A 26,886-nucleotide genomic window follows, 5' to 3' on the forward strand; every position below is an offset into this window, starting at 1 on the left:
GCGCGCCTGCGGGAGCCCCCGATACTGATAGGGACCGGACTCTAACAAAGTACCTTTGTAGGGAGTGGCGCAATTTTTGCAAAGAACTCGAATGTAAACGTACTTTACGTTACTTCTGACAGCACTAAAGTTACTTGTACGGCAAATCTAACTTTTGTGTAAGCTTAGTTTTTGTACACAAAATCTGCCCTTTGATGATGAATGTAAACAATGCATCATTCTGTGCGCAATTTTTGAGCGGCCCCCTGCTGCGCCTACTACGCCTAGGTCTGCTCCGTGGGCAGCGCCGAGTATGGAGGGAGTAACTGCACCCCACCCCGCCGCGCCACGCCCCTCCTCCCCCGGCGCCGCGCGCACCCCGCCAGGACTGGAGTGCCCGGTGGCCGGCCGGGTGAGTTTGAGAAATTTCTTGTTGTGAGTATAAATACGGGGGGAGCGGTGGCGCGGCCGTTAGTGAACGAGGAGCAGCCCCAACATGACGAACCAAGTGGTGAGGGCCGTGTGTGTGTGTGTGTGTAGCAGTGTGTGTTCGCCAGTGCGAGCGGCAAAGTGAAGCGAAGTGTCAAAGTGTAACGGAAAAGTGCCATAGAAGTTTGTGTGTGTGTGCGTTCCTGACGTGCTGGGCTGACATTATTGGTGTTTCTTTACGGGGTCGCGAAGCAGACGATTTATTGTGAATCAATTATTAGCGCAATCACTTATTGTCAATCGTGTCATTATAAGGCTGCTCGGCATCGCGGATAATCTGAAGAAATGTCACGCGAAATGAAGTGTGTGTTTTGAATGGTTGTTACGAAGTTATCTACAGTCTACCGGGAAACGATCGATTATGTGCCTACTGTCGGAATCGTCCATAATTTTACGTAACTAAGTAGATATACAGTTTTGTCCGTTGCTAAGAAAATAACATCAAAGAAGAAAGTGTGCAACTGGCGTGCACATGAAATTGGTCAAAACTACGTTTTGCACATTTTTAAGTGTCTGACTGGGTATTTTAACACAGAAAAAGTTTCAGAGTAAAGTAAAAGACTTAAAGATGTTCAACTGCAGGGTTGGCCTGGTTATCATGCAGCTTAGGACAACCCTAAAGTGTTCAAATTTACTGTTTAACACTTGTAACTATACAAATTTTCAGTCCAGCACCTAAACGTGTGTACCATGGCGTTGGACAATGTCATGGGCATGCCATTTGCACACTTTTGTTGTCAGTGAAGTTAAAAATACTTCGAAGCACTGTAAAAAGTTGTCCTAGTCCCAAATGCACCAAAAAAAAATGAAATGAATTGTTAGAAAGAATATTAACAAACATATTTGATCAGTTTGATTGCACCAGCATGCTGTTGTTAAAAACGTTCTATAAGATACAGGGGTCAACCGAGGTTACACACTTGCCAGGAAAGTGATTTTTGGTAAAGACATTCGTTATTAGTATCTAAAACTTTATAGATAGTTGTCTACAACAACAAAACTCGCATTAAATATGAATACTGTAATACGATGTGTGCTCGGTACCGTTAAAGTCACTTGCTGATTTGAAATAAGTTAAATTGCTTCAGTCAGAACGCTCCGCGTGTTCGTGTGTTGGGGGAATTTCATTTGTATTATTGCCAAGGTTTTGTCATTATTAAAATGCGTTTGCGTACATGTGACATTTTCGCTAATCATAGTGGTGTTAATCGAGTGTAATCGTTGGTTGACGTAATGACCACACCCCGTCTTCTCGCGCTCCCCCCCCCCCTTTCCTCCACAGCCGTTATAGCGACCCACGCGACGGTCACTCGCTGGCGACCGTACTCCGCTCACTCCGGCTCGATGACATCCGGCTCGGTTCGGAAACGGCCTGGCCTCCTGCGCGCGGCCCCTGCCTTGGAGCGCGCATACGTACGACACTCGCTCTAGCCTCGCGGAGTGTGGCGCGTCCCGCTCCAGATCCAGAGCATGACCGGCCGCCTCCTCCAATTACGAAACCCGAGAAAAGCAGAAAAGCGCGCGGTGACCTTGCGAATATCGGGCAACGCGGTGCGAGCGCCGCGCAGACACGCGTACGGTAGGCTGCCATTAACATTTCTCGGTACGGCAGGAGCAGCGGGAGAGGAGAGGGTAGGGGGGGGGGCAGCTGCAGCTGCGGCCGACAAGGGGATGGGGCGTGGCAGCTGAGTGGCAGGACGGCGCGGCGTGGCTCGCGGCTTCTTGGAGGTGCGCGTCCTTCGCTTAATGGAAGTGGGCCTAATAAGATGGGTGCGCTCGTTGCACTGGACTGCACTGCAGAGGTCACCCGAGCGAGAGAACAAAGTGAGCGACTTTAAGCGGCGCTATTGGCCGAGCTCCTTTTACACCGGACCGGCTGCTGCCGCCGCCGCCGCCGCTACCGCGACCAACCACCTGTCTCATAAACCATGAGACCCCCCGACGGGGGGAGGGGGGGGGGCTGCTCTGGTACGGTTATCGAGACGCGCCCAGGGACAGTGAGTGGAGCCGAGCGAGCAGGTGGTGCAACGGCGTGGAGCCGCGGGAGCCCCGCGTGCACCGGGTTTTACTCTCGCGGCTGGCAACATTGTTTCGCGCCTCCTGCATTGCCAAGGTCAAGCCTCCCACTTCCCTCCGGGCCCCGCCCGGCCCCGCCCCGCCCCGCCCAGCGCCGGCGCCCACCGCTGCGTTCGTGGGGCGGACGCGGAGGCTGCACGTTGCGCGGCGGGTGGAGCCGGCAGCATCCTGCCTGAGTACGGGGAGCGTGCCCGCCGCACATGCAAGGTCGCCAAAGTGTACTAACCCTCCCCGCTGCCCACAGGTGCTGCTGCTGCTGCTGTCTGCGACGGCGTGCCTGGCGGGCCCCCCGCTGTCCGCCCTCCCCGGCTACCTGGACGGCTACGACAGCCTGGGCCATGACGGTTACGACCTCCTCGGCCCCGGGGCCCACGGCCTCTCGCACGGCGGCGCCGCTCGCATCGTGGACGCCGGCCTCCAGTACGCCGTGCCGGACGCACACGCCTACATCAAGGAGCCGGCCGTGACGTACATCGAGAAGGCGCCCGCCATCGGCTACGCCAAGTCGCCCGTGGTGTACGCCAGCGCCCCCGAGATCCGGCACGACGTGAGCCCCGTGGTGTACGCCAAGGCCGCCTCCCCCGTCGTCTACAGCGGCGAGGTGCAGGCCAGCCCCGTCTCCTACGCCAGCCCCGTGTCGTACGACCACAGCCCCGTGTCCTACGGACACGGTCCGGTGTCCTACGAACACGGCCCCGTGTCGTACGACCACGGCCCAGTGTCCTACGACCACATCCCGGTCTCCCATGGCCCCAGCCCCGTGGCGTACGCTAGCCCCGTCGCGTACGCAGAGAAGGTGATCGACGCTCCCGTGGCGTCCGTGGCTGTGGCGGCGACCCCCAGCATCGAGCTCGGCCATGACCTGGGCCACGGCCACTCCGCCGTGATCGCCGACCCGCACCTTGTGTCAGACGGCCACGTCCTCACCGGCGCCCCCGCCATCCTCCCCACCGACGTGTACTCGTACGGCAGCGCCCTCAAGGGCCCCCTCACGTACGCCAGCTACGGGCACGTGGGCCACAGCCTGTACGACGGCTCGGTGGCGTACGGCAGCTCCTACGGGTACAACACGGGCAAGGGGCCCGGCGCCAAGGCGCACGGCTACACCTCCGTGGTCAAGGGGCCGCACTCCGTGTCCTACCAGAGCGTGCACAAGGTGAGTCCCGCTGCCCAGACTGCGCTAGAACTGCGCCCCAACGGGCCGACAGCACCACCCACACTGAGGGGCCACCTCCGGGCAGCGCCCCCTTCCGCAACGCGACTGCCCCCCGCCAAATGTGCCCCCCACCCAGGACGACTTCCTCCCACCACTCAACCCCCCAGCTGGTAGCGCTGCGCTATTTCTGGGAGCAGATCCCCCGTTGCTCCATTTTCCGGGCCGCACTGCGCCCCCCTCAGCTCCCCTCACCCACCGGAGGCCCCGGGGACGTCTCCCGAGCTCCCCCTGAAATCGCTATTTCTGGGAACGGCGCACCAGGCGTGCTCGCTGCCGAGGAGGTGGTCCGAGCGAACGGTTGTGCCGAAGTGGGGCCACGGCCACGCACCCCCTGTGGGGCCCCACCCCCTCGCTCACTCTACGGGATGGGGTGGCGACGGAAGGGAGGGTGGAAGGTCTGTCCGGGGCAACGCCCGCGTAAGACCGCGGCCCGGGCTTGAGAGGGCAGCGAGATAGTTTCAGCGCTGCAACGCTAAAAAAAAAAAACATGGCTAGGGAAAGTTTCGAAACAAATAAGTCATCTTCTCATTATTCATTTCATGCCAGCACTCTGAAAGAAAATCCACTGCTTTTGTTGACGTGTTATCTGCGGTTCTAGGAGGACGTGCCTTACGGCTACGCGGCGCACTACGGCTACGCTGGCCACGGCGGCTACGTGGACGTCTCCGGTCACGGCGGCCTCCTCGGCGGCGTCGGGCACGGCCTCGTCGGCAGCCCTGCCGTCAGCTACGGCCATAGCCTCGTCAGCAGCCACGCGCTCGGCGTCGGGCACGGCCTCATCACCAGCAGCCCCGGCGTCAGCGTCGGGCACGGCCTCGTCGGCAGCCCCGCCATCTACGGCGGTGGCCTCGGCTACGGCCACGGCCACGGTATCGCCGCCTCGAGCTACGCGTCCTACGGCGGACACTACTAGACGGCTAGCGCCCGCCGGCCGCGGGACGCGAGCCGCACGCGCCCGCCGCACCACTCCGCGCCACGCCGCTCGGGGCGCGTCCCGCGGCGTGGCGCAGGAGACCAGCGGGGGCAGATCGGTCCCCAGGACTCCTCTCCCTGATGTCCTCCGACGTGGAGTCCCGCCGGACATCGGCCCCTGACGCCTGCGGCGGCTCCTGTTCGCTCGTCGCACTCCCGCCCAGGCCGGGCTGGCGCCAAAGTCCGACAGCACTAGTCATCTCACCAAACCCTCGCCTTCCCCTGCTGCTCCAGCTCAAACTCAATCACGCCTCTGCCCTGCATATCCCGTCCGCAAACCGAGGAGATCAGAGATTAAACCGCGATATGCGAGTTCAAAGATAAGACAATAATATTTATGTATTAAATTGATAAGTGTGAATAAAAACTGTTCACGGAATGGAATGGAGCGTTTGCCGTAAGTCGTGTACTTCAGTAGTGCGCCCTGTGCCCCTCCTCATAAAGCAGGCAGCTCGACTCGGAGCGAAGAACCAACCTGGTGTGCACTCACCCGCCGTACTGCCGCCGTGGAGGTAGGCAGCCCAACCGCCTCCACTCGCATTGCGGGCTAAAGACCATCTAGAAGCGCTTTACTTTAGCGGCCGGCCTGGGGGGCGGGGCATAGCGGCAGCCCGCGGCATGGCAACCGACGCACGGGTCCAGCCTGCCCCGCCGTAAAGATTGTAACAAATGCACACAAGTGCCAGGAGATCATTTTATTTCTCCACTCCTCTCCTCCGACGGCGCCGTGCGGCCGTCCTTGAGGGGGGTCCGAGTCCCGGGTCCCGTTGCTACTCCAGGAGGACGCTGGCGGGTGGAGGCCGCGCGAGCCTTGGTTCCCCCGGAAGGCATAGCCTGTTGCAGACTTTAAAATTATGAAAACATTGTTGATGGCGCACTTTGCCAAGGCCGTACTTTGGTGGTCACGGTGCCCTCGGCCCGGTCCAGGCGAGCGTGTGGGTCGTGTTTGGTCGATGTGGGATTTCGGTAGCAGGACTGAAACAGGGGGAAATATCTCGAGAGACGACGGAGCTATCCTCGTGACCTCCCCTTTCCGCCCTCTGCCACCTGCCACTGTTTACCCCCACCAGCTGACCTGCAGCTCCGACGATTACCGGAGTTCGAATGCAATAATATGCAGGTTTATTATAGAACGAATTGTCTACCTTTCCAGGGGCGGCAGGGGGTGACCCCCCCCCCCTCTCCCCCCGCCCTCACTGTACCGCGCCTTGCTCCTGCTTACCAGCTATCACTACACATTTCTACTCGATTTAAAAAATAAATAGTTGCTGCGTCACTCGCAGGGAGCCAGTCAGTGGACGGAGTACTAGTTGTGTGTGCGCTGAAAGTACCTCCGAGAGGGGAGGGGACGGGAGCGGCGAGTCGTGGGGGCTCGTCCACCGGTCGACTGGCGGCGTAGCCAATACGAAGCGGGCGCGGCAGTAACGCCCTCCAGCCTTGATCCAGCCGTCAAAGCAGTGCAAAGCTATGAAGCTTCCAGCAGCGGAAGGGTGGTCTCCAGGTGTTCCACACACTCCAGACTCCAGGACCCTAGCCAGCCAAGTGAGCCGAAAGCGAACAAGTGCCCCATCCCATCCAGGATCGTACTGTAGTGGAATACCGGATGTCCTGTAGAACACACACGCAGTGCTGCGGGTCTGCCTACTCACTCCGGCCCGAAGGCACCACGCATGCACCGATTAAAAACGTTTGAAACCTGCAAGAACATTTACTCGTCACAACGCTTTCTTACTTGGTGCAGGGTGAATTTCGGATTGTGGTAAGCGGCATGGCGAGTATGAATACAATCCCGCAACACTGCCCGCTGAGACTGCCGCCAGCTACCCCGGGGGGGGGGGGGGTCTCAGTCGGTAATTACTATCGCTACAACGCGGCTCGCCACATTCATTCGCCGCTATTCATCCAGAGGCTCGTCTCGGCCGAGAGACACATCCGATCATAACTGAACCAGTCACGACGCGACGTGGGAGGAGCTGACCACACGCGCTGCACGCAGGCCGACGCGCAATCCGAGGGGAAGGCGTCAGGCGACCATCAGCGCGATCAGCGCCATCACCAGTAGACACGGCGGGGGCGACTGCAACGTCTTTAATGCAGTAAAACCGATAAATGGCGATAGGAGAATCTGACGGGCCCGCCTGTTTGCCGTCTCGACTGAGCCGCGAACTTACAGAATGTTGAACACAAGTATTGTAAAATTACTTCAAAAAGACCATAAGATCATGAGGTGTCTGCACTAAGATTTTGAAAGAAGGAACCTCGGAGACTCATAACGGCAAGAGAGCAGTGGGGGGACCTTGACCGCGAACTGCACTTTTACTCACGGCTCGCCGGCTCATGCGTGGCGTGGCCTGGCGGTGGGTGTGGCGGGCGGGGTGGGGCGGAACCAGCCGTTGCTGTGCTGCGAGAGGCGAAGTGCAAGTTTTGCTTGCCCAGCGACACCGCTGTCTCGGTGCGGCAGCATCGCAGACAGCGCTACTGCAACAATTTTGTCACCAGTCACCAAATAGCGCAGAGGATGCGCTTTGGGCTGGAAAAAAGGGGGGGCGCCACTGGAGTAAAACTGAGTAGAACTATTTTACCGAAAGTAGCGTCAAGGAGCAGAGCGAGTGGCGCTGCGGTGCAGATGGTTGTACAGGTCGCACACGCCCTAAAATAGATAAAATACACACTAGAATACAACAGAAACATTGAGCAAAATGCGCGGAAAACCGAATGCTGCAGTTGTGACAATGACCCGGAAATCTCTGTATTCTACTACACTTGTGACATCGCTTTTGAATACATTATAAACAATTATATCCTACGACTACCGAGCTCCACTGGCTTGAACTTGAACAAAGGCCCTAACTGGAACTAACTTTTATCGTTCGGAGCAAATGGAGGAAGTTCCCGCAGGCAATTGCTAGTCTGTCGCCCCGGCTCCGCCTTTGTCCGCTGCCGGTGCTGACCAGGAGCCGCGGAGCCGCCGGGCCGGGGGCCGGGAGGCTGGCCGAGCCCGAGGCGGCCGAGGATGCCCCGCCCGGCCCGGCGAGGTGCGAGGTAGGTGCGTGCACCGGCGCGCCGACAGGAAGACACCGGCGGCCACTCCCCCTCCCCGCCCCCTCCGCACTACTCCATGACCACCACCATGGAGGGGAAAATTATGCCAGTTATAGTTTTTTCCTGGGATTCGTATAAATACCCATCCAGGCAACCACAATGGCACAGTCCGAGCGAGTCCTCAGAGCTAGCAGCAGACCAGCTCCCCTCAGAAGCCAAACATGAAGCTGGTAAGTGGACCCGCGGCGGGGTCCTGGGCCTGGCGGTGCCCGTCGCTCTACTCTGCTCCCCCGCGATCGCCATGGTCTACATGCGGGTACGCTTCGTTGTCGGCGCAGGTGGCGATCCTCCTGCTGGTGGCGGCGGCCGCGGCCTCCCCCGTGCCCTCCCCCACCTACTACGGCAGCCCCGTGGTCTACTCCAGCACCGCCTGGGGTAACGGCGGCTACGGCGGCTACGGCGGCTGGGGCGGTTACGGCGGCTACAGCGGCTACGGGGGCTACAGCGGCTACGGAGGCTGGCCCAGCTACGCGTACAGCCCCGTCGTCAAGACCGTCCCCATCGTGACAGCGCCCCTGGCAACCTCCTACGCCTCCGTCGTGAAGGTGAGTCCATTCCACCGTGCCAGTGCGGCCAGTGTAGTCGAGTCTCCTCTCTTCCTCAAAATCAGGGTACTCTACTGTCGAACTTTTGTGCAGGCCCCCAGCTACGGCTACGGTGCGTACGGCGGTTACGGCTACGGCGGCTACGGACTGGGACACGGCGCCACGTCTTACCAGAGCGTGTACAAGGTACGGCCCCGCCGCCCCTCGGCTATCATTCTCGCTCGTCGGAGGTCGTCGAATTAATACCCGAATCGTTCCAGGTGGCCAAGCCCGTCTACGGTCTGGGCTACGGCAGCGCTTACGGATACGGTGGCTACGGCTACGGCCACGGCGGCTGGTAAACTCAACCGACTGACCCTTCGAGGACCACGCCGACGACAACAGCAAAGGCCCCTCCAACCAACGCATCAGGACCATACGACCACGGACACGCGCGGCGCCTTTGAACCAACCCACGCGGTCAACGCGGGCGGCGTCTGTGCGGCGACTACAGGCCAAAGGTTACCCGTGTCGATTGCGAAACATCACTTTTGAACACGCCGACAAGAAATAAAAATAAAAGGAGGTTCGAAAACAATTGTTATCGCAAATTATTTGAAGTCTTTGACACACCCCGGCTACCACCTCTTGTGGTCACGTCCTAGTCGGCCCTCGGCGGACACCACATCCTGTAGTCATTGATGTTGGTGCAGGGTGGCCAAGGGTAGCGCCAGATTGCCGCTCTGCCGCTCTGCCGGGTGCCGTGCCGCGGGGCCGCATACCGCACGGCCGCACGCGCATGCACGGGAGGCGGCCCGCCGCGCTTTTGGCGGACTTTCGGCGGATGGAGTGAAGTGCAGCCACGTGCCAAAGCTGGCGCAAGAAACATAGCCTCTATGAGTTGGAGAGCATTCAAATCAGTGGTCGTGCACCACGGCCACCAGATGTATATGAAATGAAATTGAAGGAATAAAAGTGGGGGGAATGCGGGAACGTCTCTCTCTAATCGTGGTACACACCACGAGAACCGCTATTCTAAAGTCAAAGTAAGAATCCCAATACACTGTATACTTTAATCAATAAAATTCAGAAGTCGGGGACGTGTTGAGACTTCGCCTACGGTGAGACGACGTTTGACCGTCCTATAGCGCCTGCAATCCCGCGATAGGCAACCCCGCTCGACACCTGCGCTTAACGGGCCGGCCTCTGACTACGGGCGCCTCGCTTCGTGTGCCTCGTCCAGGCGCCCGTGAGCCGCCTGAAAATCGGGCCAGGGATCTTCGCCGCCGCCGCTGTACGGTGGCGCCCACTGACGGACGGACCTCCAGCCAGCTCTCGCTGATAACTCGTCATGCTCTTCTACGCATATATACGACGCTTCGTTCGCTTACTCTGGGGTCCGTCGGTACTGTCTGCCCACACGATGACCAAGAGCGTATCAAACTCACACCAGTCTATTTACAGACTGTCAGATGGTATTACATTTGACCCTTTTTTGCAGGTAGGTGGGCCATGCTGTCCCGTGTTAAATAAAAGAAAGCGCACGGTCGCCGAACTCGTTTCTGTTCGTTCCGAGCGGTATTCTCAACGACCAAACGGGCCGTATCGTAAGGACCGTTCTAAGCGCCAGCGCCAGCCTTCCAGCAGGGCAGCGACCGCAGGCTGCTCCAGGTTCGCGTTCTGCATCTTTTGACTGTGAGTAAATTCCTAGGCACGGTGGCCGAAGTGAAGCAACAGAACAGTTGGGTAGTTGTTTTTACGGCGTTTCTCCGCGCCCGCGCCCTCCCGGCGTCGTACACATCAGCGACCGTCAGCGAGTTATGTGTGAAAAGTCACTCGCGCGGCAACAGCTACTTTACAGCTTGGCGTGCACTAAGTCGGGCGATCGGGAAGGCCAGGATGGGGGCGGGGCAGGGGACGAGGGGAGGGAGGGCGGGAGGCAGTGTCAAGGTGCAGCAGTCTGCTTGACTGAGGTCGCGCTCTGCGGGGCGATGTCGCACTGCAAAACGGGCAGGATGAGGGGGAGGGGGGGGGGACGAGCCGGGAGGCTGGAGGTCCTTAAACATTATCGGGCATCAGCCATCTGCATCGCTCGGCCTGATGGGGCAACTAAGCGCGGCGCTACGCGGAGCTGCTTGATCCGATATTGCGGGGAGGGAGGGGTGGTGCAGAGGTGGAGGGCACAGCCAACCAAAAGGCACAAGCTAAGCTGGCCGGTGCCCGGTACCAGGACGCCCCGCTCAGGAAAGCTTAAGTCTTAACTGTCCGCACCGACACCAAATATGCGAGGGATCGCATAGCGATGATTGTCAAAGACAGATCCGCGACAAGGGCAAAACAGCGGGTGAAACTACAGTCTTTGTCGTTTACACAAACGATCAATTCATTGCAGCTTAATTCGCCAGCCCTATAAAAACGTCCGAAGGGCCAGGGGAGGGCGTGCGCCGCGGCAGGCCCAGGGTGCCCAGGGCAGGGCAGGGCCAGGGCAGGCCCAGCTCGCGACGCGGTCCCCGGTGGGGGGTGGGGATCCCAGCCCGCGGCTCCCACCCCCGCCGGAGTAATTGGAGGTGGTCCTCGCAGGGCTCGGCTGGGAATGGCGGGCCAGGTATAAATAGTTCGAGTGCCCAAAACTAACGGCACTTCACCTCTATCTCTCTTGGCGCCGCGACTAGAACCAACAGCCCGCTGCGTCGCTCACCATGCTCAAGCTAGTGAGTACCCTTAGGTCATTGTCTTCAGGCCGAGGCAGGCCTCGAGACTTACCTGTGAATACCCCGCAGGTGCTCTGCTCGTTGGTGTTGGGGGTGGCGGCCGTGTCCGGCGGACACCTCGGCGGTCACAGCGGCGGCCTCCATGGCGGCAGCCTCCACGGCGGCGGCATCCACGGCGCACACGGCACCACCTACGGCTTCAGCAGCTACGGCGGTGGCGGCGGCTACGAGCAGCATGGCCACGGACTACACGGCTACGGAGGCGGCTACGGGGGTGGTTACGGGCACGGTGGCGGCCATGGAGGCGGCTACGGCGGCGGCCTCGGCCACGGCTCGACGTGGGTCACGCCCACTGGATACGGCAGCAAGGTGACGCACTCCACCGGCGGCTCCAGCTACACGGCCCGCTCCGGCTACGGCTACTGGCCCCCGGCCGGAGCCCACGGGGGCGTAGGGGACTGGCAGCAGGGCGCTCTGCAGCAGGGGCCGGCCTGGCCCGCAGGTGCAGGTGGCGCAGCAGGCGCCTGGCCCTCTGCAGGTGGCGCCTGGCCTTCTGCCGGTAACGCCTGGCCCTCTGCCGGTAGTGCCTGGCCTCCTGCGGGTGTTGTGGGCGGCTCCTGGCCCTCTGCAGGTGCTGCAGCGGGCGCCTGGCCCGGGGTTGGCTTTGGGGCAGGCGCAGCTGCTGGGCCGTCCGCCTGGCCGGGGGCAGGGTTCAGTGGGGCCGCATCAGCCGGCCCGTGGGCCGCGTCTCCGTCCAACTCAGCCTGGCCCGCTGGACCATCGCTTCACAAACCACTCGCCTCATCCTACTCTAACTCTAACCTGGTAAGAGCGCAGGCAGAACTGGATTGAGTGTTCTACATCTGACTCACTGCATGCTGCTTTGTAATCTTGCGTTTCCATTGCCTACAGGTATCAAAGTCTTATGGCGGAGCTTATGGTGGCAGCTATGGGACCGGTAACGGCTGGTGATAACTATAGGAAACGTTTTTACTAACTTATAGAAGAAAAAACACAAATAAAATTATAAAATTTAAATATTGTTTAGTGTTAGTTATTCAACGAAAAAATTGGTCCAATTTACATTATTACAATCTTAGTGTGATGTGACTCGTCATATAAAGTCTGTCATTTTATCATATCGTCTTCCCTAAAAGGGCACATACACTATGTGCATACATTTAAGGAAAAAATATATCACAGCACAACACGGTGACGAAAAAAATTGTACACTTTAGCTGCGTCAGCTTTACCTATTTTGCAGGCAAGTCTCTCCTCTGACAACTTAGAAATTGCTGAGATGTGTCCATAAGACTTCAGCAACTTTAGAGCTGCCTTTTCTCCTACACTTGGAATAAGCTTCAAAAGCGACATTTGTTGTTTCTCCAATCCCGTTTCTTCTTCTACAGAATTCTTGAATGGATTATTTGTCTGTCTTGTTTCTGCATAAGTCTAAGAAAATAAGAACTACAATTAATTAATATGTTTCAACATGCCTGTTTACAAAAAGTACTTCTCAAGACATACCAATGCACGTAATATACGAGGAATTTCATTTTGCTGAGATACAGGATACACAGTCAGTTCTAACTCTATACAAGCTAAGTCTTGGAAATCTTGATAACTTGTTGACCGGCAAACATCCACAATTACCACTCCACGATTGTGATATTCCTGAAAAAAAAGTACATTTGAAATTATGCAAGGTAGTTAAAAAAATTCAAAAGCAAAGCTAAAAACAGACCTTAGCTAGCAAATTAATTCTTTCCGTGAAAGATTTCGGAGTTAGTAGCTCTGCCTCTGTAATATAAATAACGGCACAGGAGTCTGACGGGAAAAAGTCCACAAACCCCAAACCGTCACTGTATGCAACTTTACTATCTGTAACAAGGGTTAATCAGTACAAACCAGTCAATTGTTTAAAATACAGGACGTCTCTGGAGTTAAACTACTCACCAGCTGAGTCGAGCTCTTTGCACAGTAAACTCCCTCTCCATCTTTTGTTAACTAAAATACGGCCCAATGGGACTTTCACAGCACTTTTTTGAGGTTTGCTGAGACTAATTTCCATGGTGAGTTTTAAATTTAAACAAGAGTGACTAGAGAACAGAGATCAAACAGTTTAAAAATTGGCACCGACATCGTCCACCGGTCCACCGTTTGCATCACAACACAACAACAACAAGTCAAGAGGGTCAAGAGTGGGGATATGAAAAATTTCGTCTGCGTGTTTGCAAACGTTCTGCTCGACAAAAGGTTGACAGGTGGCAGTTTGGGCTTGAAAGAGGTATTTTTGATTTTGTGAATTAATAATGGCCCAAAATGCTTCCAGTTCATTGAAAAAATCATGTTGTCTTTGTTGATTTCTTAATGGTGCCGCTATTATAAGAAACGACCGAAACCACCAACCATTGTAATAAAGGTTATGATTGTTTGTTTGGTGTTTCTAAGAACCATGTTTTCCTCCAGCTGTAGACTTGACACACGACTAGATTTGTTAATTTGCTGATACATTTCTTTTTTATTATACCATGATCTTCTTCTAAGCTACGGCCATTAGTCTGACTCCTCCTATAAGAAAAATTCTAGGTCAAAGATTTTTCTTAAATTTTGTGCCTTTTTGTTACAGATAGAGAAAGACAACTTCCTTAAGATCAACCTATCTATTTTTGTATTTGCTTCGTTTAGAAAGCTCATTTCAGGTAAGAAGTTGATTATTCTTTTGTTTCTTTGTCTTTCTTGTTACCAATTTTGGACCGCTTCACCACATATGCCTATCTTGATTTTCAGTCACAATGGGTACAAATACAGGGCAAGTAATGACTTTATGTAACAGCATAATTGGTGTTAGTATTCTTGCAATGCCATTCTGTTTCAAGCAGGTACGTACCACCTTTTAGAACTACTCTAATTTTTGTAGACTGTGCCACCGCTGCAATGCTAACTTTTTATTCAAATCCACAGTGCGGCATCATTCTTTCCATTTTACTACTGTGTTTAAGTAGTATACTTTCCCGTTTTGCCTGTCATTTTTTGTTAAAGTCTGCTGTTATAACCAGAAGAAAAAATTACGAATTTCTAGGTTTGAAGAGATATTTTATATTTTTCTCAATCTTTCAAGTACTGTTGATGTATTGTGTGATTTTACATGTTGTTTTTTATTGTTTCTGCAGCTTTTCATGTGTTTGGCTCATCTGGCAAGCTAGGAGTTGAACTTGCTATCATAGGTTTTCTTTTAGGGACATGTATAGCCTTTTTTGTTGTCATGGGCGATTTGGGTCCTGACATTGTCTCCTCTGTTATGGGACTTCATAGAACTGATACTTTAAGGACTAGCATTTTAGTTGGTGAGTCTTGTTTTAGAAGGTTAAAATCTTTAGGGTCTTTGTACCCAGGTGTTTTATTTTATTTTTTTTCATTTAGTATTTTCAATTTTTACACATATGACTTATTACAGTAATTTTCAATTTTTTTCTAGGTGTCGCATTTTTTGTTGTACTCCCTCTCGGTCTCCTTCGGAATGTTGATAGTTTAAGTTCCATCTGCACTGCTACCTTTGCATTCTATCTGTGCTTGGTACTAAAAGTTATGGGAGAAGCTGCTGGACCCTTGGTTATGGGCACGTGGCTTAATGATGTCAATTTTTGGAGACCAGAAGGAATTTTGCAGTGCTCACCAATTTTCTCTATGGCTCTGTTTTGCCAAACGTGAGTAGCAACACTGTCACAAATAAAAACTATTTTAGTAGTGAAAACAATATCTATTGAGATTTTTCTGACATTTTCAGACAATTATTTGAAATTTTTAACACAGTACCCAATGTTGCCCTTGATAAGTTAAACTCTGTTGTTCGTGTTGCAATCAATCTGTGCACTGCTGTTTACATATCCGTTGGCTTCTTTGGCTATGTGGCGTTTAGCAAAGAGAATATTACAGGTAAAGTCACATTATGGTGCTCAGTGATGCAGAAAGTTTGAAGTTCTTCCAGTTCAATTGGTACATCTACATTTTTTCTCTTTTCCAGGCAATATTTTAGTCAGCCTATCTGAGAACATAAGCAGTGAAGTTATAAAATTAGGATTTCTACTTTCTATAGCAGTCAGCTTTCCTTTAGTTATCTTTCCATGTAGAGCAAGTTTGTACTCTCTTCTCTATAGGAGTGTAAGTAAAGTCAACCTTAAAATGTAAGTGCCTTGGTTTTATTATTTTGTCACTTAATTTTCTCATGATTGTTTCCAAACATTTTAGGCCCAACCTCCTTTACATGATATTGGCACCTCTCATGTACCAGAAGGCAGATTTAAACTTCTCACTTTCTGTATAGTAGGGATCTCACTGTTACTAGGGCTTATGCTCCCAAATATAGAAAGAGTTCTTGGAATCATTGGTTCAACGATTGGAGTCACAATTTGCATCATAACTCCATCTCTTCTTCTTGGGAACACTGCACGTCACTCTAAAGATAGACTTCTTAGTCAGGTACTGCTGGTTAAAAACTGTTTTCAGTCTTCTAATTTTTAATTTAAATTTATTTTGAAAAATCTAATTTATTTCATCTTGTAGATAATTTTGTGGTCTGGAGCTATAATTATGATTTTGGGAACTTATGCTCACATTCTGAATGGACAAACAAATGGGACAGATCCTGGACTAGAACAAGGTATGTTGTGTTTAGTCCATTGCTTAGAAAAGATTTAATCCAATCAAATTTTCATTGTATATCTGTCTTTGATTACAGCTGCCAATCGCATTTTAGATCATGCTGTTGATCGTCTAAATGAGCAGTCTCCAGAAAGCATTGCATTTCACCCGCTTCCCAGTGAAGAGAAAATCAAAAAACTAATAGAGACTTCTGACAGAATAGTGAGGCATAAACATCCTAAAAGCCTTGATGACTTCGGCAAAATTGCAATGAACATTGAAAAGTCATCTCTTACTAAGACTGGTGAAGTTAATTCAGCCTCATCGAAATTAGTGGAAAATTCCAACTCAATGGACAAAGTTGGTGCAAAACTTGTTCAAGCTAGTGATAAACTTCAAGAACCGCCTGTCCCAGCAGACACTGGTGAAAAACAACAAGAGCCGCCAGAGCCCGTTGAGGCAGTAGCTAAGCCAGTTAGTGCCTTGCCCATAGTACCCATTATACCTGCCCCTGTACCAAGTAGTGAAAGTGTTATAAATGTACCTAAACAAACTAAAACAGAAATGAAAACGAATGACCAATTGAATTCTCAGAAAAGCAAATCAGCCTCAGCTGGTAATGCTGAGCAAGTAAATCTAGATGCGATTCGCCATGAAGATGCAGAGTCAGCGCTTGAGGCCAGGGACGAAAAAAGCAAGACTGTTTCGGATAAAGTTGATAAGAAGTTGAATGAAGTTGAGGAACGTAAGAAAAAAGCAGAGGAGCAAAAACTTATCAAAACTCTTCAAGAACACCAAGAAGTTCAAAGGGATATGCTGAATGAGCAGCAGAGAATCCTGAAAGAGCTCAAAAAGCATGAGCAGGTTCACCAGCAAAATTTGAATGAAATTGTTAAGGATTCTTTTGACAAAGAACAAGTGTTGGCAAAATTAAATCCCATAAAGAGTGAGAGTGGTCAGGCCGGCCAGGCTAAATCAATGGTAGAGGAACAGGGCAATTCTAAAGTTTCGATAATACAAAAAACTGAAGACAAGAATGTGGCCTCTCTAAAACAGTCTAAAACTGAAGAAAATAAAGAGGCTCCTCAGGTACCTGGAAATCCTTTAGAAGGTTTGAAGAATTCACCAACCTTTGACAAGTTTAAAATTAGGAAAAGCGAAGAAGCACTACAGGTACCTGGGAATCCTGTAAAAGGTACAAGATGTGTATTAATTTTGTTTGTTTATTTATTTTATTATTTTTATAAGAGTTTTGATTACAAAATATTTAATAATTTTCAGATAATCTACCCTTGCCCAAGAAATCAATTTTGGGGAGAGCAGGTTCTATTCCAGTTGTGCCTTTGCCTCTTGCTTACAGTGCAAAGGTATCCTCACCAGTTCCATCATTGAACATAGCATCTAAGCAGATTGATTCTAAGGCTGCTGCACGGGACATATTGGAATCTGAACCACACCACTTAGATCGAGAAAAGAGAGACTTAGATGCTGAAAAATCAGAGCAAGGTAATAGCAATGGGCTAGGGTTTCTAGGGCAAGCCAAAGACTTGGGAAACTTAGATCAATCAAAGGTTTCTACAGAGGAAGTGTTAAAGGAATGTAAACCGAAGGAAAAAGACACGAATTCACATGACCATAAGAGTGAGGATTCTAAAAGTGATTCATCAATACCTGATCAAAATGTTATTTCTCAATCATTTACTGGAGAAAACAATCCAATTTCAATAGGTGTTAGGGATGCTGTGAAGGTGCCAGTACTTGATCGTTATATAGACAAGAAAAAGGAAGATCTCAAAGAGAGTAGAAAAAGTCAGCTTGTACCAATTATGGAGTTAAAAACTCCATCATCCATATCTGAGCCACATGTAAGAATTGATACTAATCTACATGGATCTCAAAAGTTTCCTGATAGTGGGTTGTCTTTGTCTTCTTCAAATGACTTGAAACTGGTTCAGAACAAAGAGAATAAATGATAAAATTAAACCTCAGTCAACAACAAATAATAATAGATAATAACTTACAGAATTTTGGCTGAGCCCCTCATAAGTGTCATTTTAGTTTCATAAGCCAGAGTATTGAATCTGTGAATATAGATTATAGACTTAGACAACTTTTTAATTGTTATTAATTTTTTATTGAATATTTAAAATCTCAGTACATTAATCCTGTGTAGTGACACTCTTATTAAACTCTTTGTGAGATGACTGACTGTTAACTAGTGTTTACTTCCTTAAGGCATCTAGCATTTGTGGATAAATATCAACCTAATTTATTTATTTATATTTTGTTGTCACTTTAAAATTACGCAATGTTATTAAGTAGAGAGGAGCTAAATATTTGAAGTATAGATAACTCAAAAAGACGTAGTTTAGTTTGACCAAAGAAATCAAGTAGAACCTTTGGGTTAAGATTTGAGCATTTATGTAGCAAGTGTGTAGTAATATATACACTGTCAATTCTTCTTAGTATGACCATTGTTATACGAGACTTTTCTGTTACCATACAAACAACATTGGGCCTGAGAGGAATTACTCTATAAATACAGCATTTGTTATATCTGGGATTGTATGAATGAGGTGTGACTTTATATCATTGCATTGGTGTTGTTTAAAAACTTGCCTATTTTGGAATTGGTGGTATCATTTTGAAACAATATTTAAAATGACTTGGGAAGAGGAATTGATTGAATTTTGTTTGGTCTAGGGTGTGGCAAGAATAACGTTGTGCTGTGATTGAAATGACTGATGAAGATTCATTTTTGTTTTCTTCATGATCTCTATTTCCCAATAATTGATTGACATTTTACACATTTGTTTGTTTTGTAAAAACTTGTGTGATTATCTTACAAACAGCTCTTTTATTTTATCATGGTGATTACGAGTTACTGAAGCCTTTAGTGAGAAAACCTGTCAGCTAGTATCACATACTTGCAAGCTAGTGTTGTTAAAATTTGAGTTGATAAAACTGTCCTACTTTTCCAAGTGGGTGAAACTCATCTATGACCATCATGCAAATCATCAATGGTGAAATAAAATGGTTATATTAACAGTAATGATCGTCCTTAATTCAGTATGTCTTTGCTCCCATCCTATTTATTTATTTATTTATTTACAAAGTTAAAGCTTTTGCAATAATATATAAGCTGATTAAATTAAAGGGCTATACTCAAGCATTCTTTTTCAAGAGTTTGTCCCCCTTGGGTTTTAATTTGCCTTCAATTATTTGTTGACGCTCGGTACTAGCACTTTGCTTATTATGAGTTTCTCTATCAAGAATAAATTTAATTTCTTTCAAATGAAGAACCGCAGCAGCCTGGATGAAAATAACATTTACAATTAGTTACTTGATGAGATTAGTCAATTATAGTGAGCGAAGCAGGGGTGAAGTTTTGTACGAAAGCCTCTCACCGCTAAAGCTTGTTGTCGTTGAATCTTTTTAAGTTGACCAGGTGTAACTGGAGTTGGTCTTCCATCCTGAAAAGAATAGTCTGAATATTCTTGAAGTTCTTTGGTCTGATTCAACCATTTTGTTAAACCAAGTCTGAAATGAAAAATAAACAATGAAAATAACAAAATTGAACAGAACCAATAAAGTGCCGTCATACTAGATACTAACTTCTGTCGAAAGACGTCATGTGGAGTGTAAAATTTAGCAGGTTTACGGTAAATGTACGGTTTAGGTTTGGAAGAATACAGTCGGAGGAGGCTAAAACTAGAACCTGAAATTCGAAAGTACTTCATCAAATCACAGAGAGCCATAACCTCAAAAAATAACTTAGAAATCTCTTTATTAAATTTACTTCACAACGTCAAAAACTCCAACTCTGAGAAACAATTTTAATACAGCAGTGATTTCTAGCAAACTTAACAAACGTAAGCTTACCGTAAGAAGGAAAAACTTTGACAAATAAGTTAGACATTGTGGAAACACACAGCAGACAGCTGAAGCCGGATTTGAAGCAGTCTTCCGGGAGACAAATGAAGGCGAACAAATGCCCCGCTGCATTTGAAATTATGACGAATACAGATAGAGTGTTATGACTTTTTTTTTCGGAATCCTACCACATAGTGAGAAAGAAATCCGAATCTCTGTGTTATGCCTCAATAAATTGAAAAGTTGGTCTCTCTCACTTGTATTCGCATCGATGGCGTCCGATCAGCCATAATAAGGTTTTTTTTGTGTGTGTGTACACGACGTGTCATTTTGTTTTCTTTGCTTTTACAACCGGAAGAGGAATCACAACCCGTCAACTTTAGTTTACACTTATTTTAACCTCATCGATTAATTTAAAGAAACAAGGTCAGTCGTGGTGGGTCAACTCGTATGGATCGTAAGAAGGGGGTGAGAAGAATATTGACAAGTCGCTATGGCAACCATTGGCGTAAATGTCAGGTTTGACAGGGCTTTGCCATCCTTGCAGCAATAAAAGGGCGTCACTGAGGATGCCATGGTGCCAGGCGCCTGCACGTAAGCCATCATTCTTCCGTCATGTCATTCGGAGCGACTAAACTTGGCATGCTTGTGGTAGGCAAGGGTCGACCAAATGGGGATGCGCCTTTCGTGCTCGCGACCATTTACCTTATGCTAATGTCGTTATCGTTTAGGCAGATCGGCCCCAACCCTGTCGTCTTCTGCAGAACTCCCGTGCTGTAATATTCTTGGTTACATGTCACAGTTATCATGTTTGATCTTGTTTGTCATTTTTTGGTAAATGCCTGCTTTCAATGCGTGAAAACTGATTTAAACGGAACATACTTGAAATTACTAAAAAATAAAAAAAAACAATTGTTATGAATTGAGTTAAGTGTTTAGCTGGAAGTGGTTCATATTTGTCTAGGCATGTGACGGGATGCGGTTGAGAAGGTAAAGCCGCTCGTCTGGGAGCCTGCGTGTGAGTCCCCACCAGCACCATGGCGGCGGACACCGAAGAACCGAAGAAGGATGCAGCCCCGGGGGGGTCGGAGGACGAGCGTCTCGAGTTCATCTTCGAGTACTTGTCGAAGAGCTTGCGCCTCAAGCAGGAGAAGTGGGCCAAGATGATGAGCAACGAGGAACTACGGGTGAGTACGGCATTAGTAGGCCCAGGATTCGTTAAACAAATAGAAATCAATGTTGCGCGTGATGGAGAGATCATCCATAAAGTACATTCGCCATACGCTGTTGAGAACCTGCCAAGTTCATCCTTCAGTTTCAGTTAGTAATAATTTGCCCATTAAGTCCAAATACAGTTACAATTTGATTTTCATATAGTTTGGTGTGCCGTTGCCCATAGGCCTAACGCTATCGACGTTCAGCCTCTGTGAGCTCTTATGACGCCTGGTAGGTAGGCAAGATCTTTCCTCCAGTGCACGCGTGTACAGCGGTGTGGTCTATCCCGAGTGTCGCAGGCGCCGAGCTGCCATGATTCTGAAAAAGAATCTAGAAAAATATGGACGTACTTTCTAGACGATATCTCAACCCCGCCGCCCGCCCGCCGCACACAACCATCGAAAGAGGGTAGGGGGGGGGGGCTGAAAGTGTCAACGACATTGCTGCGAAGATGAGCCTCCTTAATTACTCGGATTAAGAGTGTGGCGTGTGCCATGCGACATACCTGTTGCACCGACGAGTCTCGGCGAGCATCGCAACGTGTCAGCAGCGTGGCTGAGGGTTTTTGTGGCGCTGGAGGCGTTGGCGATGAGCGCGACCGTGTCACCGAGCTGTCGTCCGTCGCGCGCGGGGGCCGCCGTGAGACCTGTTGCCGACACAACCACCGCGAAACGGCCGCGAAACACGAAGGAACCCCACCACCACACTGCCGTGTGTGGCGTGAGACAGGGCGATGCAATCCAATTTTCGAATCGCATTTATCATGGCGGGTCACTTGATAGTTGCGCGTATAAAAATGCGGCATAATTATTTTTGACGCAGAAAAAAAGGGGGCCACCAGTGGGCATCTGTGTTATGTTATTATTGTCCTGGGCAGTTCGTGGTGATGGAGTTCCTGGAGCGCACCACGTCCAACGTGCTCGTCATGCTGCTGTCGCCCGCCGGCGTGCTCACGCCCGTGCTGGGCTTCCCCACCAACGCCAAGGGCAAGTCGTCGTACTTCATCCGCAAGCGCAAGGAGCCCGTGACCAAGGAGAACCTGCGCGACCTGCTCATCTTCGGAGACATGGCGCCGCGCCCCGTGGAGGAGCTGGCCGTGCTGGTGGACGAGGTGTTCATGCCGCTGCTGGTGAACCCGGTGAACCAGCGCGGCTGGCCGACCGTCGTGGCCGAGGACGTCAAGAAGCACCTGTACGGCCTCAAGTGCGACCTGTACGAGGTGCGCGGCCGCATGAACGGCCAGACGCTCCTCCCGATGCCGCTCAACGTCGCCAAGGTGTACCAGGTGCACCGAGACCTCGTCGACAGGTGGGTGAAGGCAATGTAGGGAGTCGCTGCTCGAGCACCGCGCCGCGTGAGTTTGGAGCGGCACTGAGTTGTCTGTGTGACACGGCAGTAATGGCCAGACGGTGGACGTCCATCTCAAGTCCTCGATCGAGGGCGTGGTCATCAAGTGGGCGTCCCAGATCAGCCAGGTGCTCTCGGAGGACCCCTCCACGGCGTTCACCATGGACTGCAATCCGGAGCCCAGGGAAGGTGAGCTCTGTGCCCGGCGGCGCGCGCCCTGTGCGGGCTGGCGACCACGCTGACGTCCCTGTGTCTGTGCAGAGGTCAAGTTCTGGACGGAGCGGCGGCTGAACCTGGAGGGCATTTACAACCAGCTGCGGGACCCGCGCGTCAAGAGGATGGGGGAGATCCTAGAACTGACCGAGTCGGCGTACTTCCCTTGCTTCAAGACCCTTTTTCGGAACGTCGTGGCAGGTACGTGCTCAAGTTAACGCGAAATGACCAACGTGACACACTCAACATATCAGGTGGTTCACCCCGTGCCCCGTCTCCACTCGTGGTTATGTAGTGCCGAATGTGCTGTTGTGTCATCCATCCATCCATCCATCCATCCATCCATCCATCCATCCATCCATCCATCCATCCATCCATCCGTTCATTCATTCATTCATTCATTCATTCATTCATTCATTCATTCATTCATTCATTCATTCATTCATTCATTCATTCATTCATTCATTCATTCGACGTACTTTCTGTTAAACGCCCTTCAGAAAGTGCAATTCTTACATGGGCTTATTATTTAGATCTGGCAACCCATTTAGTTTATTGCTTCACCCAGCACTAACGGAGGTTCGCGACATATGCGTGTACATCAAGCCGGTGGAGGAGCTGATGGAGCATATCGGCACCTTGGAATTCCCCGACGTGGCGGAGATGCTCCCGGCCGTCATGCACACCGTTTGCTTGCTTTGGGGAAACTCGCGCTACTATTGTACCTCACCCAGGATCATACTTCTCATCAAGGAGATCAGCAACCAGCTCATCCGACAGGTACCATAGTACCATCATATTAATATTCTTTAAATGTTGTTAATAATGTTTGTCTTTAATTACATTTATCTTGTACTCCTGCGTAGTCTTCTGATTGTTTGGATCCGAGTTCACTGTTCCAAGGAGAACTCGATGAAGCCCAAGAACGGGTCACTATGTGCATCGAGACGCTTCAGAACTTCAAGTAATACTCTATTTAAGTTTCAAAGTAAAATTTACTTTTTTCTACACCTTTAACGATTGAATTTTGTTTTTTTTAGGGAAGTATTTGAAGAATCGCGGGGAAATCTTGGCTCAGGATATTTTAAGAATAGTGAGCCTGTTATGTGGAATTTTAAGTCAAAAATAGTTTTCGAGCGCCTCAACCAATACATAGAGAGGCTAGAAAAAGTTCAGGTAATGAATTCCTCATATTTAATCGTCATCGCCTAAGGTTGTTTGATACACAGCCTAATGTGATTTTTCCCCCCTGTAGACTGTCTTTGATGCCGGTGTAGAATATTCAAAGTTGGAGAAAGTGGAGATTGGGGGTTTGAAAGGACGCATTCTTGGTCAAAAAGTAGAAGAGCTCTTTGAGGAGTTCAAAAACATATTTAGTGGGTTCACAAAAATAGAGTATGATCCCTTGAATCCTGACGACCGGTCCTTTGAAAAGGATGAGGTTGTATTCAAGGATAACATGAAAGACTTGGAGGGGCGATTGGCAGCCATAATTACTCAAGCTTTTGATGACTGTGCCAATTTCGAAAGCTTGTCGAAGCTTATTCAGGTAGCGGGCTCTCTTATGGACCGATCCATAGCCAAAGAAGACATGAAAGAGCGCATGCCACGCGTCCTGGAGGTGTACAGTAAAGACCTGGACGTGGTCAAAGTAAGTTCGTATAGTAAAGTAGAGTGGTGGTAATGGTTTTCAAAAGAACTAGTAGTGCTCCCAATAATTGATTCGTGCCCCTCAGGTGATATTTGATGAGTACCGCGAAGCAAAGGAAGAGAATGGGTTCTACGACGTGGACTGCTACTTTCCTCCCACCGCGGGGGCAATGACCTTCGTGCACAAGTTACGCTGCCGCATCCAAGCGCCCATGGAATTCTTCAGCGAATGGGAAAATCCGTGAGAAACCGTCCTCTCCCTGATGGCAGATCAGTAAGGCCTTAGATTACTAACCGCGTGCCCTTGTGTTCCAGGATCGTGGAGACGCCCGACATGGAGCACGTGCGTCACAAGTACGACGAGATGAAGGAGAAGTTGGACGGGTTGTGGGACTCGCTGTACTCGGAATGGGCCGCCCGCGTCCCGAACGAGGTGAACACAAACCTGGCCAAAACCCTGCTCACCCGTCACGAGGACAACACCATCAGCACTAACTTCGCTCCCGAGGTGAGCCCCCCCCCCTGCTGCCTCTGCCAAGACACCTCTTCACTGGTCCATGTTGTGCCGATAGCTCGTCGCCGCCCTCCGCGAGTGCCGCTACCTGCAGTTCCTGGACCTCCTGGACAACGTTCCCGCTCCGGCCAAGGAGCTGTTTGATCGCTCCGAGGAGCTGCACCTCTGGGTTACGACTCTCAATCGCATCGTGGAATGGTATGACCTCCGTCGGACTTCCCTCCTCGCAATATCGCCCTAATCTCCGCCTCTCGTAAGCGCTTTCCTTCGAACACACGTGTCCTCCGTTATGCGCTACGCCAGGTACAACGAGATCCTCAAGCGCTGCATCCCCGTGGAGTTCGACCTCATCAGGGAGGAGATGAACGGCATCGACAACTACATCCAGGAGGTGCAAGACAAGCTGAACTGGAAGTCAGACGGTGAGGACGCCGCGCCGGCCGCTTGAACGCCGCCCGAGTGCAGATGCAGAGTAAGTAGCGGGCGGGTGGTCTGCTTCCAGGGGTGTGGCCGTACGTGGAGAACATCCGCGACCTGACCCGGGCGCTGCACGGCCGCGTGGTGCAGGCGCAGGCGAACGTGGAGCACATCACGGGGCTGCTCGACAACTTCGCGCACATCCCGCTGTTCGAGCGGGACGAGAAGGCCGGCCTGCTCGCCCTCGCCGACCGCACCACCCGGGTCAACAAGAGGTTCACCGAGGTGCGCGCCGCGGCCGATCAGATCCACCTCAAGATGGACGAAAACTACAAGCTGTTCCACAACGTGCCGCTGGAGGAGCCTGAGCCCGAGGCCCCGCCGCGCAAGAAGCGACTCAAGAAGCGCTTCGACGACGACGGCAACGAGATCCCGTGGGACGAGGGCGAGGAGGAGTGGGAGAGCTACGACGAGGACGAGGAGGGAGAGGAGGAGCACGTCGAGGAGGAGGAGGAAGAAGAGTCGTCCTCGGAGGAGAGCTCCGAGTCCTCGGAAGAGCTGTGGAGTTCGGACAGCGAGATGGGCGGGCGCAAGGCGGTGAAGGAGCAGGCCGTCGAGGGCTGGGACTTCGACACGTGGGCCGAGGACGGCGACGGACAGGCCGAGGACGGCGGCGGCCAGGAGCCCCCGCATGCGCTGGCGCAGACCTCGACCGCGCCAGTCGAGCAGGAGGGAGAGGAGGAGGCGGAGCAGGTCGGCGGCAGCGCGACTGGCTCGGCCACCGGGGCCGCGGAGGGCGCCGCCGAGGACGGCGAGGAGGCCGTGGAAAGGCTCGGTGGCGAGGAGGGCAGCGCGGCCGCAAGGACCAGCCAGGCGGGCTCTGCGGCGGCCAGCAACCAGAGCGGCGGCAGCGGCGCCAAGCCCCCCGCCGAGCAGGCCGAGGTCGGCTCATCCGGGGCCACCGAGAGCGTGAGTGCATCGATCAGCTTAGGGGTCTCCAAGGAGGCGGCGCGCGCGGCGCGTGCAGCCCGTGCCTTTGTGTCCTCACAGGCGGAGCGCGGGTCCGCGGCGAGCGGCTTGCTGTCCGCGGCCACCAAGCGCTCCGAGACGGAGTCGATTCGGGTGAGCTGCCAGGCCGCGGCCGCGCCACTCACTGCAGGCTTCTGAACGCTTCTCGGGTCGTTTAAATGAGCTTATTGTTTCTCTTCTGTTAACCAGTCTACAGTCACGTCCATGAGTTCCGGCGGAGCCACCGTGTCCCTGGACCTCAGCGTCTCCGAGGACATCCTGCCCGTGAGTGCACCCCCCCCCCCCTTTCCTGCCTTGTCTGAAGACATATTCCTCTCCGGTTTGCTGAGAGTGTTGTTCGTGACCATAATGTGGTCTCGGTGTGGTCGATGGTGTCGTGCAGAGCCTGCCTGAGGAGCCGACCTATTCATCCGAGTGGATGGCGTACCTGGAGTACATCGACGGCATGGTGCTGGACAAGCTCACGCAGGCTGTCCAGAGCAGCGTCGGCGTCTTCTTCGAGGAGACGAACCCGGACAAGGCGCTGGACGAGAGCCGGCCGCTGTTCGAGGTAAGTCGCTGCTGAAATCAAATAAGTGATTGTTAAAATTTGTAGATGTACAAACTTGCCTCTGAAACAAAAGGTGCGTCGTATGTATACAACTGTCGTGGGACTGAAAAACGTTCTGCCGGGACTCGCTTGTCTTGCAGGTGAACCTGGAGCTCAAGGACCCCGACATTGTGTTCAACCCGTCGCTGGACGACGAGGCGCGGAAGGGCTTCTACCGCCTGGTGGAGGGCCTGCTCTACGACGTGGTGCACATGAGCGAGCTGATACCCCGGGTGGCCACGCACAACCCCCGGCCGCACTACCGGGTGAGGAGCGGGACCGTGACACCACCACCATCTCGACACACGCCGTTACATTTTTATATATTT

The 26,886-nt window shown here is 51.6% G+C and overlaps 9 protein-coding genes across 10 annotated transcripts; 7 read left to right on the plus strand and 2 right to left on the minus strand.

The window, feature by feature from the left end:
* The first annotated feature begins 369 nt into the window (after positions 1 to 369).
* On the plus strand, positions 370 to 5,116 carry LOC113217914 (shematrin-like protein 2). The gene is made up of 3 exons (XM_026438004.2): positions 370 to 490; positions 2,789 to 3,700; positions 4,359 to 5,116. The coding sequence occupies exons 1-3, from the start codon at positions 476 to 478 to the stop codon at positions 4,671 to 4,673; spliced, it is 1,242 nt and encodes a 413-aa protein (XP_026293789.1). The 5' UTR covers positions 370 to 475; the 3' UTR covers positions 4,674 to 5,116.
* A 2,770-nt stretch (positions 5,117 to 7,886) lies between these two features.
* Positions 7,887 to 8,956, plus strand: LOC113217876 (glycine-rich protein-like). The gene is made up of 4 exons (XM_026437954.2): positions 7,887 to 8,004; positions 8,113 to 8,379; positions 8,473 to 8,565; positions 8,640 to 8,956. Exons 1-4 carry the CDS (start codon positions 7,996 to 7,998, stop codon positions 8,718 to 8,720), a joined length of 450 nt encoding a protein of 149 aa, XP_026293739.1. The 5' UTR covers positions 7,887 to 7,995; the 3' UTR covers positions 8,721 to 8,956.
* Positions 8,957 to 10,781: 1,825 nt separating this feature from the next.
* On the plus strand, positions 10,782 to 12,066 carry LOC113217867 (uncharacterized). The gene is made up of 3 exons (XM_026437942.2): positions 10,782 to 11,069; positions 11,139 to 11,894; positions 11,982 to 12,066. The coding sequence occupies exons 1-3, from the start codon at positions 11,058 to 11,060 to the stop codon at positions 12,039 to 12,041; spliced, it is 828 nt and encodes a 275-aa protein (XP_026293727.1). The 5' UTR covers positions 10,782 to 11,057; the 3' UTR covers positions 12,042 to 12,066.
* Positions 12,067 to 12,088: 22 nt separating this feature from the next.
* LOC113217868 (Fanconi anemia core complex-associated protein 24-like) lies at positions 12,089 to 13,265 on the minus strand. Its single transcript, XM_026437943.2, has 4 exons — positions 13,026 to 13,265; positions 12,814 to 12,950; positions 12,597 to 12,743; positions 12,089 to 12,521 (listed from the first exon to the last, which is right to left on the minus strand). Exons 1-4 carry the CDS (start codon positions 13,138 to 13,140, stop codon positions 12,267 to 12,269), a joined length of 654 nt encoding a protein of 217 aa, XP_026293728.1. The 5' UTR covers positions 13,141 to 13,265; the 3' UTR covers positions 12,089 to 12,266.
* Position 13,266: 1 nt separating this feature from the next.
* LOC113217864 (putative sodium-coupled neutral amino acid transporter 10) lies at positions 13,267 to 18,762 on the plus strand. 2 transcript variants are annotated; one of them, XM_026437937.2, is made up of 12 exons: positions 13,267 to 13,356; positions 13,699 to 13,771; positions 13,860 to 13,951; positions 14,034 to 14,151; positions 14,243 to 14,416; positions 14,548 to 14,776; positions 14,857 to 15,005; positions 15,094 to 15,230; positions 15,318 to 15,548; positions 15,633 to 15,729; positions 15,808 to 16,905; positions 16,992 to 18,762. In XM_026437937.2, exons 1-12 carry the CDS (start codon positions 13,279 to 13,281, stop codon positions 17,681 to 17,683), a joined length of 3,168 nt encoding a protein of 1,055 aa, XP_026293722.2. In that variant the 5' UTR covers positions 13,267 to 13,278; the 3' UTR covers positions 17,684 to 18,762. The 2 variants fall into 2 exon arrangements, with proteins under 2 accessions (XP_026293722.2, XP_026293723.1); XM_026437938.2 differs by having other exon boundaries at positions 13,353 to 13,491.
* Positions 18,763 to 18,775: 13 nt separating this feature from the next.
* LOC113217869 (39S ribosomal protein L52, mitochondrial) lies at positions 18,776 to 19,741 on the minus strand. Its single transcript, XM_026437944.2, has 4 exons — positions 19,593 to 19,741; positions 19,326 to 19,428; positions 19,118 to 19,250; positions 18,776 to 19,022 (listed from the first exon to the last, which is right to left on the minus strand). The coding sequence occupies exons 1-4, from the start codon at positions 19,627 to 19,629 to the stop codon at positions 18,876 to 18,878; spliced, it is 420 nt and encodes a 139-aa protein (XP_026293729.1). The 5' UTR covers positions 19,630 to 19,741; the 3' UTR covers positions 18,776 to 18,875.
* Positions 19,742 to 20,528: 787 nt separating this feature from the next.
* LOC127751987 (dynein beta chain, ciliary-like) lies at positions 20,529 to 22,208 on the plus strand. The gene is made up of 2 exons (XM_052276383.1): positions 20,529 to 20,770; positions 21,676 to 22,208. Exons 1-2 carry the CDS (start codon positions 20,621 to 20,623, stop codon positions 22,123 to 22,125), a joined length of 600 nt encoding a protein of 199 aa, XP_052132343.1. The 5' UTR covers positions 20,529 to 20,620; the 3' UTR covers positions 22,126 to 22,208.
* Positions 22,209 to 22,333: 125 nt separating this feature from the next.
* On the plus strand, positions 22,334 to 26,179 carry LOC113217837 (dynein beta chain, ciliary-like). The gene is made up of 10 exons (XM_052276382.1): positions 22,334 to 22,559; positions 22,927 to 23,138; positions 23,225 to 23,322; positions 23,399 to 23,534; positions 23,614 to 24,009; positions 24,095 to 24,249; positions 24,324 to 24,516; positions 24,581 to 24,720; positions 24,826 to 24,944; positions 25,025 to 26,179. The coding sequence occupies exons 1-10, from the start codon at positions 22,484 to 22,486 to the stop codon at positions 26,104 to 26,106; spliced, it is 2,607 nt and encodes an 868-aa protein (XP_052132342.1). The 5' UTR covers positions 22,334 to 22,483; the 3' UTR covers positions 26,107 to 26,179.
* On the plus strand, positions 26,041 to 26,823 carry LOC127751988 (dynein beta chain, ciliary-like; the record flags this gene model as incomplete). Its single annotated transcript, XM_052276384.1, has 3 exons — positions 26,041 to 26,232; positions 26,351 to 26,518; positions 26,659 to 26,823. Coding segments are annotated over exons 1-3 (393 nt in total), but the record flags the coding sequence as incomplete, so codon positions are not given.
* Positions 26,824 to 26,886: the final 63 nt, after the last annotated feature.

Source organism: Frankliniella occidentalis, unplaced genomic scaffold (genome assembly GCF_000697945.3).
Source record: "Frankliniella occidentalis isolate FOCC.00 unplaced genomic scaffold, Focc_3.1 Scaffold2733, whole genome shotgun sequence".
Lineage (NCBI taxonomy): Eukaryota > Metazoa > Arthropoda > Insecta > Thysanoptera > Thripidae > Frankliniella > Frankliniella occidentalis.

Excerpts from the sequence above, each read along its gene's own strand:
- LOC113217868 (XM_026437943.2), bottom strand. The coding sequence starts at position 13,140 with ATGGAAATTAGTCTCAGCAAACCTCAAAAAAGTGCTGTGAAAGTCCCA. Across the intron at positions 12,951-13,025 it reads CAAAGAGCTCGACTCAGCTG|ATAGTAAAGTTGCATACAGT; the intron begins GTGAGTAGTTTA and ends CCCTTGTTACAG. Across the intron at positions 12,744-12,813 it reads GAATTAATTTGCTAGCTAAG|GAATATCACAATCGTGGAGT; the intron begins GTCTGTTTTTAG and ends CTTTTTTTTCAG.
- LOC113217864 (XM_026437937.2), top strand. The coding sequence starts at position 13,279 with ATGAAAAATTTCGTCTGCGTGTTTGCAAACGTTCTGCTCGACAAAAGG. Across the intron at positions 13,952-14,033 it reads TGCCATTCTGTTTCAAGCAG|TGCGGCATCATTCTTTCCAT; the intron begins GTACGTACCACC and ends TCAAATCCACAG. Across the intron at positions 16,906-16,991 it reads ACCTGGGAATCCTGTAAAAG|ATAATCTACCCTTGCCCAAG; the intron begins GTACAAGATGTG and ends AATAATTTTCAG.
- LOC113217876 (XM_026437954.2), top strand. Across the intron at positions 8,380-8,472 it reads CCTACGCCTCCGTCGTGAAG|GCCCCCAGCTACGGCTACGG; the intron begins GTGAGTCCATTC and ends ACTTTTGTGCAG. Across the intron at positions 8,566-8,639 it reads CTTACCAGAGCGTGTACAAG|GTGGCCAAGCCCGTCTACGG; the intron begins GTACGGCCCCGC and ends GAATCGTTCCAG.
- LOC127751987 (XM_052276383.1), top strand. The coding sequence starts at position 20,621 with ATGGCGGCGGACACCGAAGAACCGAAGAAGGATGCAGCCCCGGGGGGG. Across the intron at positions 20,771-21,675 it reads TGAGCAACGAGGAACTACGG|TTCGTGGTGATGGAGTTCCT; the intron begins GTGAGTACGGCA and ends TGTCCTGGGCAG.
- LOC113217867 (XM_026437942.2), top strand. Across the intron at positions 11,895-11,981 it reads CCTACTCTAACTCTAACCTG|GTATCAAAGTCTTATGGCGG; the intron begins GTAAGAGCGCAG and ends CATTGCCTACAG.
- LOC113217914 (XM_026438004.2), top strand. Across the intron at positions 3,701-4,358 it reads CCTACCAGAGCGTGCACAAG|GAGGACGTGCCTTACGGCTA; the intron begins GTGAGTCCCGCT and ends CTGCGGTTCTAG.
- LOC113217837 (XM_052276382.1), top strand. The coding sequence starts at position 22,484 with ATGGGGGAGATCCTAGAACTGACCGAGTCGGCGTACTTCCCTTGCTTC. Across the intron at positions 22,560-22,926 it reads TTTTCGGAACGTCGTGGCAG|CACTAACGGAGGTTCGCGAC; the intron begins GTACGTGCTCAA and ends TGCTTCACCCAG. Across the intron at positions 23,535-23,613 it reads AGAGGCTAGAAAAAGTTCAG|ACTGTCTTTGATGCCGGTGT; the intron begins GTAATGAATTCC and ends TCCCCCCTGTAG.
- LOC113217869 (XM_026437944.2), bottom strand. The coding sequence starts at position 19,629 with ATGTCTAACTTATTTGTCAAAGTTTTTCCTTCTTACG. Across the intron at positions 19,251-19,325 it reads CATGACGTCTTTCGACAGAA|ACTTGGTTTAACAAAATGGT; the intron begins GTTAGTATCTAG and ends TTTTCATTTCAG. Across the intron at positions 19,023-19,117 it reads AACGACAACAAGCTTTAGCG|GCTGCTGCGGTTCTTCATTT; the intron begins GTGAGAGGCTTT and ends ATTTTCATCCAG.